Raw genomic sequence first — 15,059 nt, 5'->3', positions numbered from 1 at the left:
ACGTGCCACAATCTGACACCCCTGGCCTTGAGCACGCGCAGGCGTAAAAAGTTACTGTTGCTACCCGCACCAGGAAGACAAGGGGATTTAAAAACCTGCCTGAGAAAAATTAGAAAGGTTTGAAATTGACCACGGTGTTAAACGGAGAATCATATCAACAATCATTTTGGTTTACAATCTAAGCTATCCGTTTAGAATACTTACCTGGTCGTGAGTACGTGAAAGGTTGTTTACTAATGTTAACTAGCTAAATTAGCTAGGGCTGTCTCGCGCAACGACGGATGGTGGTGTGCGAGTTATCAAGCCAGCGATCTAATGTGAGCTTGCTAACAAATTGCTTAGCAAATTGTTGTCCACGAAGCTAGCTAGTTGGCACGCTAACTTGTCTAAGTAGAATGTATAGAGGGCAGTCTAGGCATAATGGAATCAATTACTGTTGACATTTATCCCGTTTAGCTTGCTAGCGAGTCTGCACGTGACTACTCCTTTTGGAATGTTGGATCGCATCAAACAATAATAAAGCAGAAGTAGCTAGCCTGCTCTTCCGTGCTTACAATTTAGCTGTGCGACCAGTGTTCACATTCAATCTAACGTTAATTTGTGGACTCTACTATCAAGAAAAGCACCTTGACCGAGCGAGATAATTTTGTACAGTGGATCTAGCTGTATCTAATTGTTTTGGAACTAGGTAGCGGTTGGCTAATAATGGGGCCCCGACATAGTTAGCCAACTGATAATAATCATGGGAGGATGTGTTGGGCGAGAACGTGAGGACACACAGGACCACGGATCATCCAGAAGCAGTGGAAGAGCACACCGAAAACGTGGAAGTAAGTAATGGTAAATTTGTTGTCTGAGTGCATCGAATAGGAACATAGTTCAACACATTACGTGGTAAATGTTTACCATGTAGTACCGTGTCTACCCATTTCATTACTACAACATATTAACCCCCAGAGAAATATGGATTTCGTCCTTAAGGTTCTCACTCTTAATAACACGGGTATCCAATCTGGACTGTGCCCAAATAACTGTAGGATACATTTGTAATTTCCCTTCCCCCATCTTGCAGGACACAAATGGACACGAGTTACTTCCTGTTACCCCTCTACCAGTACAGAAAAAATGTATGCTCTCACTACTGTAAGTCGCTCTGGATAAAAGCATCTGCTAAATTACTAAAATGTACCAACCGATGGCTGTATAAATAGCTACCAACACAACTAGGCTAAACCTGATTTGATCAGGGAAAACACCATTGGTTGACTGTCAATAATACATCATAGTAGTTGAGCTGACTCTTCACCAACAATGTTATCTTGATTTTTCATGTGCAAGTCCATTACCTTGCTAAGATTATTTTCTGCAGAAATATAGGTGCAGACTGCCATGTTTAACCTGTTATAGTTTGTTGGCGTTTAGTGACTGATGGAATGTAGATTGCTGCTAAAGCACTTTGCATAAAGACTAAAGCTACAGGCTCCAAATAGCTTAGGTCTAATGAAACACAAATTGGAAACTTCCAAGGGACACGGAAAGCAGTAAGATCCCTCTGCCACATAGGACCTATCAACACCTCGGCCTAATTTAGAAAATGCAATCTTACACTGGACTGTGGGACTGTCATAACACAGTTTCTAAACCCAGAGGCGCAACATCGCAAGACTTCTGGGAAAGCTTGCGAAACAGACCATCCCAGGGTTTGAGAAGTCAATAAGTGAAGACCCGATGATGCATTTCTACTCATGAGCTTTCCTAGCCAACATCACCTTCAAGTGTGATCTGGATTTCTATTGGAGAAGCAGTTTGTCTTTCTTCATACTGTACGGGCTTTAGTCTCAATGTGCCATTAGACTTCCTTGGTGTATTATACAACAGGGCTCCCGAGTTGGCGCAGCGGTCTAAGCCACTGCATCTCAATGCTGGAGGGGTCACTACAAACACCCAGGTTTGAATCCAGGCTGAATCACAACCGGCTGTTATTGGGAGTCCTATAGGGTAGCGCACAATTGGCCCAGCATCGTGCGGGTTTGGCAGGTGTAGGCCGTCATTGTAAATAAGAATTTGTTCTGCCTAGTTAAATAAAAACAAAAAATATCAGAAGACCTCGTCGATAAAGTTGACAGAAGAGCCAACAATGATTTGTAGAGGCTTCAGGACAGTGTTTACCAAACCAAGAGGTTCACATTTTGTTTTTTGCCCTCGCACTACACAGCTGATTCAAATGGTGATCAGCTGTGTAGTGCTAGGGCAAAAACCAAAATGTGCAGCCCAAGTTTGTGAAACGCTACCTTACGAGCAGTGAGTGTTTGATGCAGGTAGACTAGAGGCACTCCCAGGCCGGTAATAAGAACAAGTCGTGTCATGTGCCCTACAGCAGTGGTTCTCAAACCTCTCCCCGGGGACCTCCAGCCATTCCATGTATTTGATCTATTCCAGAGCTAGCACACCTGATTCAACTTGTCAACTAAGTATCAAGCCCTTGACTGTGTGAGTCAGTGAGCGAGTTCAGGCCTGAGTGAGTTCAGGCCTACAACAAAATTGTGAAATGTCTGGGGGTCCCTGAGGAGAGGTTTGCGAACCACTGCCCTACGACAACTGTTCCACCGGGGCTGTGTGCACCAGGCCGGCATGCAGTGTGCCATGTGAAAGCAAGGAGAAGTCCGATGTTTCTCAGTGCCATGTCTCCCATTATGGCTAGAAATTAATACCAGGGTGCTAAGTTAAGGACGACTTGCTGCCTTTTTTCTTTTCCCCACCTTTATTTAACCAGGTAGGCGAGTTGAACAAGTTCTCATTTACAACTGCGACCTGGCCAAGATAAAGCAAAGCAGTGTGACACAGACAAATACAGAGTTACACAGACAAAAAACAGAGTTACACATGGAATAAACAAGCCAACAATAAACAAGTCAATGACACAGTAGGAAAAAAAAGTCTATACAGTGTTTGCAAAAGGCATGAGGTAGGCAATAAGTAGACCATAGGAGCGAATAATTACAATTTAGCAGATTAACACTGGAGTGATAAATGAGCAGATGATGATGTGCAAGTAGAGATACTGGTGTGCAAAAGAGCAGAAAAGTAAATAAAACAGTATGGGGATGAGGTATGTAGATTGGGTGGGCTATTTACAGATGTACAGCAATCGGTTAGCTGATGTTTAAAGTTGGTGATAGAAATAATTCTCCAACTTCAGCGATTTTTGCAATTCATTCCAATCACTGGTAGCAGAGAACTGGAAGGAAAGGCAGCCAAATGAGGTATTTGCTTTAGGGATGATCAGTGAGATGTGGGTGGAAGTATTGTTTTATTCTTTGGTGTAGAACTTAATTTGGGTGTAAGCATTTGTTTAATTATAACCTTGGCCAAGTCATGTTGTAGTTACATGTAAAATAAAGGAAACACCAACATAGTGTCTGAATAGGGCGTTGAGCTGCCAAAACAGCTTCAATGTGCCTTGGCATAGATTCTGCGTGTCCTGAACCTATATTGAGTGATGCAGCACTTTTCTTATGAAAATAATTATTAATACGTACTTTATTCAACTTGTATATTCTTCCACAATAAATTCCATTATTTGGTGTTTTGTTGATGGTGGAAAACACCGTCTCAGGCACCGATCCAGAATCTCCCAGAAGTGTTCAATTGGGTTGAGATCTGATGACACACACACCCTTTAAACGGCCCTATGCTCATTTAAGACCCCTCTTCCAAAGTTACTTAGATCTCTTATCACCATGGTAGCCAAAATAATGCCCAACTGGGAATTTTTATACATGACCCTACGCATAATGGAATGTTAATTGCTTAATTAGCTTAGGATCCACACCTGTGTGGAAGCACCTGCTTTCAATAGAGTACCGAAGTATGAGTCATAATACCCATAAAAACTAGCGGTCAAACAAGGAAATGGTTTTAATCATTTTCCCACCATTCATATTTCCCATGGGGAATATTAGAAACACTTAAAATAAGGGCTGTGTTTCGTGTAGGCTTACCCTGGCATGAGGGTTAAGGGGACTTATATATCTCTCTCTATCTATATTGATACATCACCTTGTCCAAGAGAGATTTACATGGTTATGGTGATATAAAAATATAAATTGATACAAGTCCCCTTATCCCTCATGCCAGGGTAAGCCTACACGAAACAAAGCCCTTATTTTAAGTGTTTCTAATATTCCCCATAGGAAATATGAATGGTGGGAAAATGATTGGAACCATTTCCCTGTTTGACTGCTAGGTTTTAATGGGTATTATGACACCTCCACTGTGGAGCTGTATATCCACATCAAAGTTGTCTAGCAACTGGGGCTAAGCCTAGTTGATAGCAGTTTTCTAATAGCTTTTTGGATGTTCCGTGGAGGTTTGGCAGGCGAGGCCAAGTTTTATCTTTAGCCGCAGAATGTCGAGGAGGACTGTGTTTTGTAAAAGGCGACAAGATTGTCAATTACAGGGGTGACTATACGTGTTCACAGTGAATTTGTGCTTGGCCCAGGCCTCGTTTTGACTTTCATAGAATTCATTCCTACATGGCTGTTCTGTACTGTCTGTGAAATGGGTACTCCCTAGTCTTGCGGATATGCTTTTAACTTGCAATGTTGGTTCAGGGCTGAAATTGGCCTACTTCAACATTGACATTGTAGGGGTGAAAGCAGGCCGTAGGCCTCTAGGAACAGATCCGCCCTATATTTAGTGTTATCGGGGGAGTGAGGTGCTATGATGTAAGATTGTAATCTATTATTTTGAACCCAAGTCCCAAGATTATACTTTTTAACAGCCACATACAGCCCACCGCTACATCACAAGTGTATCTTCGTGTCCTGAAACAATACATAACGTGATCTGCAATGCAGTCCTGTCTGTAAAATGCATATTACCAACACCCCAGTGTGGCATTATCTGCCCCTTCGTAACCTCAACAAGCCCCACATGAGGAGCACACCCTGCTATTGCGTCATGTCTCTGGAATGCTTCTCTAATGCTGCGGCAACATGGATTCATGATGGGTGGAGGTGCTCCTTAAAACCGAGTGCTGCAATATCTGCATACCTGGAAATAGTCCTGCACGTTTCCAAACTATTTGCTAATCTGATGTTGAAACGTTAGCTGGTAATCAAGGCAACACATTAGACCTATTCACTTTTTTCCCAGAGGCCTAGTCTAGGCTATACGATGACTGGAAAGTCTACAAGTCCTTTTTCCCAAGACAGCATGTATGTTGAGTTGAACGGACAGTATATGATGTCCCTTACGGCAGAGTTTCCCAAACTCTGTCCTGGGGCCTCCGCTGGGTGCACATTTAGTTGTTGTTTTTTTGCCCCTAGGACTACACAGCTGATTCAAGTAACCAACTCATCATCAAGCTTGGATTATTTGAATCAGCTAGGGACAAAACCAAAACAGGCCCCAGAACCGAGTTTGGGATACCCTGCCTTACGACATCACATAGTATTGCACACACAGTTGTGTCCTTGTCCTGTATGCTGCCTGATCCAACAACACTCATAGACTAGTCCATTACTCTGCTTGAGTGCTAGTATGAAGATTATTACACTCTACTCCCTGTTTATCCTACACTGAACTACCGTCTACTCCTCGTAAGCTACCTGCACTCTAAATAATTTGTTTGGTGGAAAGGTGACCCTTTTTTAAATACTTGGCAACTGTCTTTGTTGCCCCTCCTTGCTGCACTTGGTTAGCCTAGTTGTCAATGAGATACCAGAGATACCGTTGATCATGTTAGGACAACAATCGCCGCCTCAGCAGACTCTTTGACCATTCAAACACTCGTTTGTTAGCTAACTGGGCCCGTTTAGTACCATGTGACAGACCGAGCCAAAGTCACACTCTGGTGCCAACTATAAAACTCAGCTGCTCAGTTTGACACCAAGTCCTCATTGGAGGCCGGGACCTACCTCTCCATACCACATTCTGAAAAGTGTTTTCCTGGCTTCCACGATAGGTGTGCAGTGCTAATCCAACGCTAAGCATGGATTATCTTTCAGATGTACATGGTGTAATACTGTCTGCATATTCTAATTATAAACCCCGATTGAGGGTATAGAGAGCTGTGTGTGTGTGTGTGTGTGTGTGTGTGTGTGGGGGGGGGGGTTCTTTGCTAGCAATGTAGGGAAAACTTCTCCAGACAGGCAGGCCCAAATGCTCCATAAATGTCTTGTTAACTGTTGCATCTGTGCCAGTGAAACGTTTGGAGATGGGAACGCCCAGTGCAACTGAGATTGCCACACACTCACTCTACGCTATCCCGGACTGTGTATGGCGCCGGAGGTGGAATTTTATTGTCCAAACACCCCCCCGCTCTCGGGAATGCCTCCATTGCTCTGTCATGCAAACGAGCAGAGCCTAGATTGGTCTTGTTTATGTTGTGTGGCTCACCTGGCTGCCTTGAATCTGGTAGAGAGAGGGGTGGACTTTGGTCATGATGATGTGGAAGAGGGTTTATTATTGCTGGGTGTACTAGTCCTCATGTAATATCTAATGCTGCAAAGGCCTGCTGTGGCATAGCCAGAGCAACGTGTAACGTCTATTAGATTATTAAGTATCTTTCTAGGGCCGTTTTTTTTAAAGAGCTCTAGTCTTCTGTGTCTTGTACAACTTGCTTATATGGTATTATGATGACCTTATTGAACGTAGGTGATAGACTATCCTATTATAATGAGATTCCAGGCATTGACAGACACCACGACATTGTTGCTCTAGTTTCGTCCATGGTCATGACTGTGTCATGATGATGCCCCCCACATTGTCTAAGCCCCCTCTACTAACATTCTTTAATGGGTGTTGTTCACTCTGCGTCTGAGATCAATGGCTGCTGGTAAGTCTCATTAGGTAATAGGCTATCTAGACTCTTGTACTTGGAAATTAATATTTGAGTAATTTAGCAGACGCTCACATACAGAGCGAGGTGAGACCACAACATAGAGTATAGAGCACATTTAGGGATGGGAGGGGCGAGAGACCAGAGGTGGCGGAATGGAGTGCTCTGGTTTGGGTGTAGGGTTTGAGCATAGCTTGAAAGTAAGGAGGGGCAGTTCCCCTTGCTTCTCCGTGGGTAGGCACCAGAGTCTTGATGCGAGCATCGACTGGAAGCCAGAGTGTGCGGAGGAGCGGTGTGACATGAGAGGACTTGGGAAGGTTGGACAGTAGACGGGCTGCTGCGTTCTGGGTAAGTTGCAGGGGTTTGATGGCACAAGCGGGTAGCCCAGCCAACAGAGTTGCAGTAGTCGAGACTACAGATGGGAGAGGACAAGTGCCTGGATTAGGACCTGCGCCGCTTCCGGTGTGAGGAAAAGTCATACTCTATGGATGTCGTAGAGTATGAACCTGCAGGCACAAGTCACTGCTTTGATGTTTGCAGAGAACGACAGCATGTTATCCAGGGTCAGGCCATAGTTCTTTCCACTCTGGGAGGGGGAGCACCGTGGAGTTGTCAACCACAATGGAGAGGTCTTGGATTGGGCAGGCCTTCCCCAGGAGGAAGAGCAACTCCGTTTTGTTGAGCTTGAGGTAGTGGGCCGACATCCAAGCTGAGATACCTGCCAGGCACGCAGAGACGCCACCTGGGTGTCAGAATGGAAGGAAGAAGAGTAGTTGAGTTTCATCCGCATAGCAATAATAGGAGAGATCATGTGAGGATATGACAGAGCCCAGTGACTTGGAATAGAAATGGCTTAGTGGCCAACAGTTAATTGGAGGAAGGCAAAGAACCTGGATTGCAGCCTTGACAGAAGTGATGATGTGGGAGGTACTCCCATTGCCCTATCATGTCTTCCGAAAACCGTCAAAAGGCCAGATATATGCAGCAGACATTCCCTATCATATGCTAGATTGTAAATACCCAGATAATCCCCATGCCCAGATAAGAACCTAGAGTTAACACGTTTACCATGTGGATGCCCTTGCCTTGGACATGCCTACGATCTAACTTTGGGAAGTGTTTAGCTTAACTATATTTTGTAACAAATAGGCTAGAATGGGTATCTGGCACTTTGACATTAGCCCTTGATGTAACCATATAGGGTTTTAGAGAGATGTAACCCAGTATATATTACTGAGCATGTGACTAAAACTGTACCCGTTTCAATGCACTAAACAGTGATGTGTAGCGATATTCTGGTACGTAGTCTGTAGGTTGATATTAGAAAAGCCTTCTAACAATGTGACTTTTTGTTGTGTCCCTCCCTGCAGGTCGCAATGAGCCCCTGAAGAAGGACAAGCCCAAGTGGAAGAGTGACTATCCCATGACGGACGGCCAGCTCCGCAGTAAGAGGGATGAGTTCTGGGACACAGCCCCGGCCTTCGAGGGCCGAAAGGAGATCTGGGATGCTCTGAAGGCAGCCACCGTCGCCTTGGAGTGCAACGACCACGAGCTGGCTCAGGCCATAGTGGACGGAGCCAGCATCACACTGCCTCACGGTGAAGCACACACACACACGCAAGATATGGGCAAGCTATGATAACCTGGGGGCACATTTGAAATCTGAATAGACTTGAACTGTCAGTACATTTGGAACAATGGTAATATTACACCATGATGTTTTTGCACAACTCTTGACCTGATTATGAAATCTGATTCATGTTTCTCTGATTCATGCCTGAGTCAAGACCACTTCCTGAGCAGTTGTGAAGTAACACACATTTAGCAACGGAACATGTTTTTTTCCTCTGTCTGTGTTCCAGGCTCCCTGACAGAGTGTTATGATGAGCTGGGTAGCCGCTACCAGCTACCCGTCTACTGCCTGGCCCCGCCGGTCAATCTGATCTCCGAGCGCAGCGACGAGGACCCCAGCGACAGCCCCGAGCCCACAGCCGCCCCCAAGAAGGAGTTCCAGCTCAAGGTGCGCCTCTCCACGGGCAAGGACCTGCGCCTCAGCGCCAGCATGGCCGACTCCATCGGGCAGCTGAAGAAGCAGCTTCAGGCCCAGGAGGACATTGACACGGCCCACCAGCGCTGGTTCTTCTCAGGCAAGCTGCTCACGGACAAGACCCGCTTGCAGGACACTAAGATCCAGAAGGACTTTGTTATCCAGGTCATCGTTAACCCGCAGGCCCCCATTAACTAGGTCCCAGATGAAAGGAGGATCGACAGAGGAGCCCTGGATAATGGTTTTACCGCTGATCTGTAAAACAGAGAGGTGATTTGGGGCATTACAATTAAGAGATGAACAACAGAAGGGAGAGACTGAAGTGCTGCTTTTCAATGTTTCATTGTTTACCATTAAAGAGTGTGGTTCTTTTCAGTGTGTTCACTTCTCTATAGGACGGTTGGTTGATCAATCCAGACGTTTCAGACCAGACCACTCACCCTAAGGGGTGTTCACTGTCACTCACCACACTAACTTTAAAGTAAATCATAGCAGAATTGCCCTCCAGATGTGAGACACTGCAGGTGTGCACCGCACGGCATGTGCAAGGGGTCTGCGTCTGCACTAACCAAGTGCCAATTGAAATCGCAGAATCTTTTACATAGTTTGTAAAGCACATGTTTTTCTGTCCCTGCTCTCTTTTCTGCTACCCTGTAATGGATACTTCCCATCATCCTCCCTTAAGTGATATACAAAACTTTTTCTCTCATTGATTTCTTTCTTTTTTTGAGTTAATCTCAAAACAAAGCTTTTTTGCACAGTTTATTTGTACTTGCGTGGTAGTTTGTGTGCCTTCAAGGAAGAAAACAAAACAGAATCCTTAGGGGGGGAAATGCTATTTTTACTGCTAAAGCCTTCTGTCTCTAGATTCAGGAATAATCGTTTCATAGATCTATACAAATGCTAAATATACTGCTGCGTTATTCGATCAGCTGTCTCTCTATCAGTTATTGCATTTCAAATGTACAACTGGTGTTTCCATGGATGTTAGCCCCATGTTGTCCCTAATGGTTGCATGCGCCCCCCCCACGCTCCCATTTGTCAATGTACTGTAAAGTGACTGATTAGAGAGCCTAGCCCTTGTATGCTGTGCCACATTACAATCCTGAGGTGAAATAGGAAGCTCGAGCTACAGTGAAGATGATAGGAGAACGTCTCTCTGTTTTAGTATATAGTCATGGAAGAGGAACAGTGCTTTTCTGGCTGTCTCGGGTGGCACCTCGCTGCACATGAGGTGCTCCTTTACCCTTCACATCAGTCGTTTGCTTTTCCATCTCTCTCTAAGCACTTGTGCCTCTTTCTTGTATGGCCTCATCAAAATAACATAAACAAGATACCCCAGTGGTGGATAGTTAAGCTGGAGGTGGGAAGACTTGTTACCAGGTTATTGTCATCATGGTTATGCTATCATTTAAAGGGATATTTTGGCAATGAGGCAATTTATCTACTTCCCCAGTGTCGGATGAACTTGCGGATACTATTTTTATGCCTTTGTGTTTAGTATGAAGAAAGTTAAAGGTAGTTTCACAAGCCAATGCTAACTAGTGTTAGCGCTCTGACTGGAAGTCTATGGGTATCTGCTAGCATGCTATGCCCTTTAAGGATTTTAGGTTTGTCTGTATTGGCATTTGAACTTTATCCAACTTTTAGATCAAACAGTTGATCAATGACTGTGCTGGGAATATATTTGTTAATCTTTATGCAAACTTGAGTATTTCTCTCAACTTACAATGTATGTGCAATGCAAGATAGACCTCGTACCTTTTTGATTCTCCCCTTATTTAATATATACAGTAGCATTAGCTATGACTATGTAAACGTTCTCAGAAACACAACATAGGAGCCTGCTATGTTCAGATTGTTTTGTTGTTGTACAATCAACCTTTGATCTTGTTCAGGGTTTCATATTGCCTTCACCTCTGTTTTGAAATGTTGTCCCATCTATAAAAGTGTTCAAATGGCCACTTCTTTTAATGGGGATGTCCTCACTATAACAATCATGTACCTTGCGTGAATTGGCTTGGCCCTGTCCCCCCCCCCCACACACACCTTGTGTGAAGGTTAGCACATCCATTTGTGCTCTGAAAAATACCTAACTTTGCAATAGGGCCTTTGTAAAAAAAAAAAAAAAAGTCTCCCACCTCTTCTGTGTAAAACAGCAGAGACCCATGTTCTGTTAGCTGTGTTGCTTCATCTTGTCTCAATCCGTCCTTGCAGAATGTGGCTCAAATGTTTGCTTCATCTAGGTTCATTTAGTGCTATGAGAGGTAACGAGATACGTCGGTCTAACATCAATGTACAGTCCCTACATCGGACAGCACACAAATAGAAACCTCAATGTAATCTATGTGAGGGAGCTGCACGATGTTGCCAGTAAGGACAAATCTGATACCACCGAGAAATGACATCACACAAGGGCCGTGGTTCGATCCAGGCCAGGGGAGCAGGAGAGAGCGACTTCTCTGCTCTTCCTTCAGTTTTCTGAGGCCTGTGAACCTCCCATCACAGTCGTTGGGAGAGATTTCAAGTCTAGGAAAGATCCCTTATGCAGGCAATTAATCGGACATGCTTTCTGTTTTAGTAAGAATGTACAGGTATGTTTTGTATGCATGATACATGTTTGATCATATGGGGGTCAGATCAGGAGTTTCATTTGTATGTTTCTGTAAAGTCATATATTAGTCGTGGTACACAGGTGGACTCAGTCATGCAGTAGACTAAAGCTGGTAATATGGCCATGAATATTTATTTGAGTTATTTTGTGGGTTACTTTAGGACACCATGTACACTGCTTTATGTTCCTCTCGGACCTCAGATACCAATAAGCCATTGCATTTTAATCAAGCATTTTCACCAGGGTGGATCAAGAGGCCTTGCTCAAAGCAGAAACATGCAAATTGTGTTTTTGTTGATGTCCACAAGGATGTATAAAGATATGTATATTTAGTCATTTGGAAAAATATAAGTAATTATTATATGAGATTTCTGATAATTAAAAATGCTTACAACAACTTGTTTACAAGTGACGTGTACATTTATAAGCTGATTTTCAACCTTGTTTTTAGCTGTAACATAATTACAATATTGTTAAAGGAAATCTCTCTTCATTTTATCCTGTAGCCAAATCTGTATGTGGCCTTGGACCAGAATATCCTAACTAACCTCTGAATAACAACCAAAGTACATTTTTATTAGTTTAAATGTTTGTGTTCTCTTGTTCCTTTGGTGATCCATTTTTAAAGTTCAATACTTATTGAATGAACTTTCCTGGACTCTCCCCACACAGTGCAAGATCAGGTAATTGATTTAGGTCATACTGCCATCTTGTGGATATACAGTATAATTTTGTGTATTGATTATAGACTGAAATTCTCTTGTGGCGCACTAAAGAAACATGAGCACTTCATTTCTTCTATAGAAATAAGATAAAGGAAGAGAGGGTGAGCGAAAAGCACTTGGAGACGTGACACGAAGCAGAAAGATTGGCTACTCCTGGACTATAAATGCAGAAGACCGGAGAGTATGAAGTTGAGTACTCGGTAGAGTCGTTGATGATGGCATACGCTCCTCATGGGGCGACTAAGCAATCTATTCTACTCCCACTAATTCAAGTATTTCCAGTCTTATTGCTCAGATCCCCATCATTCAGCTGTACTCCCTGTCTTTAACATGAATGACAGACCATGCTGTTACCCTAAAGACCATGGGTATGTTTTTGCTGAAAGCCATATAAGGCTCTGATTTCCCTGACCTCTGTGTTGAAGAGTTCACAAACCCCTGCATTATCTCTGACTTACTTGAATATACTATTCTCTAACATTATGTAATTTACTTGTCAGTCATTTTCTTTTCTAGAACCGGAACACTTAATTGTGATCATATCTTCAACAAATTGAACTTTGATGGGACACAATGATGTTGGTGGGTTACTGGGCTTTCTGGCTCTAACAAGGTATGTTTGGAGTCCCTGATGAGTCCAGTGAGCCTCGCCCAGTGAGAAGGTATGACTGCTGAGCAGGCTCTGGTCTGGTCTTGTGTGTTTGGCTGGGCTTGTCTGATCCAGAAGGAAATACCACCCACGTTAGTTGACCTCTTCCTCGATCCTCCACTACGCCCAGATTAGGTTGTGCTGAGTTACAGGATATGCAGCATTCAGTCGACCATCCTCGGTTAATTTAATAATAATTGTGAAACATTAAAGTTATTATTTTTAGATAAAGCTATACTAAATATATTCATGTCACCAAATAATTGATTAAAACACACTGGTGTACAGTAGCCTCAGAAGCACTCTGTAGGGTAGCACCATGGTGTAGCCAGAGGACAGCAAGCTGCTTTGTAAATGACATCGCCGAAGTCCAGAATCGGTAGGATAGTCAGTTTTACGAGGGTTTTGACAGCATGACTGAAGGATGCTTTGTTGCGAAATAGGAAGCTGATTCTAGATTTAATTTTGGATTGGAGATGCTTAATGTGAGTCTGGAAGGAGAGTTTACAGTCTAACCAGACACCTAGGTATTTGTAGTTGTTGTGGTAAACATTAAGTGTTGGGCCACCACGAGCTGCCAGAACAGCTTCAATGAGCCTTGGCATAAATTCTAAGTGGCTGGAACTCTATTAGAGGGATTCGAAACCATTCTTCCTTGAGAAATTCCATAATTTGGTGTTTTATTGATGGTGGGAACCTCTCTTCGGCTCCTCACCAGAAGCTCCCATAATGGTTTAAATTGGGTTTAGACCTGGTGACTAAGATGGCCATGGCATACGGTTTAGATCGTTTTCATGTTCATAAAACCCTTCAGGGACCATAGTGAAGACATCAAAACTATGAAATAACATATATGGAATCATGTAGTAAACAAAGTGTTAAACAAATAAAAATATATTTTAATTTTGAGATTCTTCAAATAGCCACCCTTTGCCTTGTTGACAGCTTTGCACACTTTGCAGTCTCTCAACCAGCTTCATGAGGTAGTCACCTGGAATGCATTTCAATTAACAGGTGTACCATGTTAAAAGTTAATTTGTGGAAATTCTTTCCTTCTTAATGCGTTTGAGCCAACCAGCTGTGTTGTAACAAGGCAGGGAGGTATACAGAAGATAGCCCTATTTGTTAAAAGACCAAGTCCATATTATGGCAAGAACAGCTCAAATAAGCAAGGAGAAATTACAGTCCATCATTATTTGAAGACATGAAGGTCAGTCAATACGGAAAATGTCGAGTTTCTTCAAGTGCAGTCTCAAAACCCCTGTGTCATCGATGTCCGGCCAGCGTACACGGTGAGACGCCTCCTGAGGGTTCGACCACGGGGCAGGGGTTTCCAGTACCTGGTTGACTGGGAGGGTTATGGCCCGGAGGAGAGGTGCTGGTTCCTGCTAAAGACATCCTGGACCCGGCCCTCATCGCCGAATTTCACCCCCAGCACCCCAGTCAACCAGATATCTGCCAGGTGGAACTCCAGGTGGCGTCCCTAGAGGGGGGAGGTACTGTCTCGCCCTGATCTGTTTCACTTATCTTTATGATTGCCCCCCCCCCCCCCCCAGGTGTCGCCCCCCCTCCCCATTATCCCCTGTGTATTTTCTGTCTGTTGCCAGTTCTTGTTTGTTCAAACCTACCAGCCTACCAGCTCCTGCCGTTTTCTCTTCCTCATCCTCTTGGTTTTTGACCCTTCCCTGTCCTGACCCTGTACCTGCCCGCCTGACCACTCTGCCTGAGCCTGCCTGCCGTCCTTTGTTCCATCTTTGGATTTCCGACCTCCGCGTGACCTGAACCTGCCTACCATCCTGTACATTGGCCTCTATTCTGCATTATCGACCCCTGCCTGTCTTGACCTGTCATTTGCCTGCCCCTGTTACAATAAACATTGTTACTTCACACAGTCTGCACTTGGGTCTTACCTTGGTACCTGATAGAGCGACGGTTGCTGATAATGGGCCTATGTAGATATTCCATTAAAAAAATCAGCCGTTTCTAGCTACAATGGTCATTAACAATGTCTACATTGTATTTCTGATCAATTTGTTATTTTAATGGACAAAAAAGTTGCTTTTCTTTCAAAAACAAGGACATTTCTAAGTGACCTCAAACTTTGAACGGTAGTGTGTGTTCTCTCAACAACAGGTTATGGTCAATGTCAGACTGCAGTGAAATCTAACAGTTTAGCTCCC

The 15,059-nt window shown here is 43.8% G+C and overlaps 1 protein-coding gene across 2 annotated transcripts; it reads left to right on the top strand.

Annotated features, from left to right (window-relative positions):
• Positions 1-59: 59 nt before the first annotated feature.
• LOC135505092 (ubiquitin domain-containing protein 1-like) lies at positions 60-11,902 on the top strand. Of its 2 annotated transcripts, XM_064924171.1 has the most exons (4): positions 60-830; positions 1,073-1,143; positions 8,215-8,442; positions 8,707-11,902. In XM_064924171.1, exons 2-4 carry the CDS (start codon positions 1,080-1,082, stop codon positions 9,087-9,089), a joined length of 675 nt encoding a protein of 224 aa, XP_064780243.1. In that variant the 5' UTR covers positions 60-830; positions 1,073-1,079; the 3' UTR covers positions 9,090-11,902. The 2 variants fall into 2 exon arrangements, with proteins under 2 accessions (XP_064780243.1, XP_064780241.1); XM_064924169.1 differs by lacking the exon at positions 1,073-1,143 and having other exon boundaries at positions 64-830.
• Positions 11,903-15,059: the final 3,157 nt, after the last annotated feature.

The sequence above is a fragment of the Oncorhynchus masou genome, chromosome 18 (genome assembly GCF_036934945.1).
Source record: "Oncorhynchus masou masou isolate Uvic2021 chromosome 18, UVic_Omas_1.1, whole genome shotgun sequence".
NCBI classification, from domain to species: Eukaryota; Metazoa; Chordata; class Actinopteri; order Salmoniformes; family Salmonidae; genus Oncorhynchus; species Oncorhynchus masou.
The sequence above is the reverse complement of the archived record's forward strand: the minus strand, read 5'-3'. Positions and strand labels throughout refer to the sequence as shown.

Excerpts from the sequence above, each read along its gene's own strand:
- LOC135505092 (XM_064924169.1), top strand. The coding sequence starts at position 743 with ATGGGAGGATGTGTTGGGCGAGAACGTGAGGACACACAGGACCACGGA. Across the intron at positions 831-8,214 it reads AGCACACCGAAAACGTGGAA|GTCGCAATGAGCCCCTGAAG; the intron begins GTAAGTAATGGT and ends CCCTCCCTGCAG. Across the intron at positions 8,443-8,706 it reads CAGCATCACACTGCCTCACG|GCTCCCTGACAGAGTGTTAT; the intron begins GTGAAGCACACA and ends TCTGTGTTCCAG.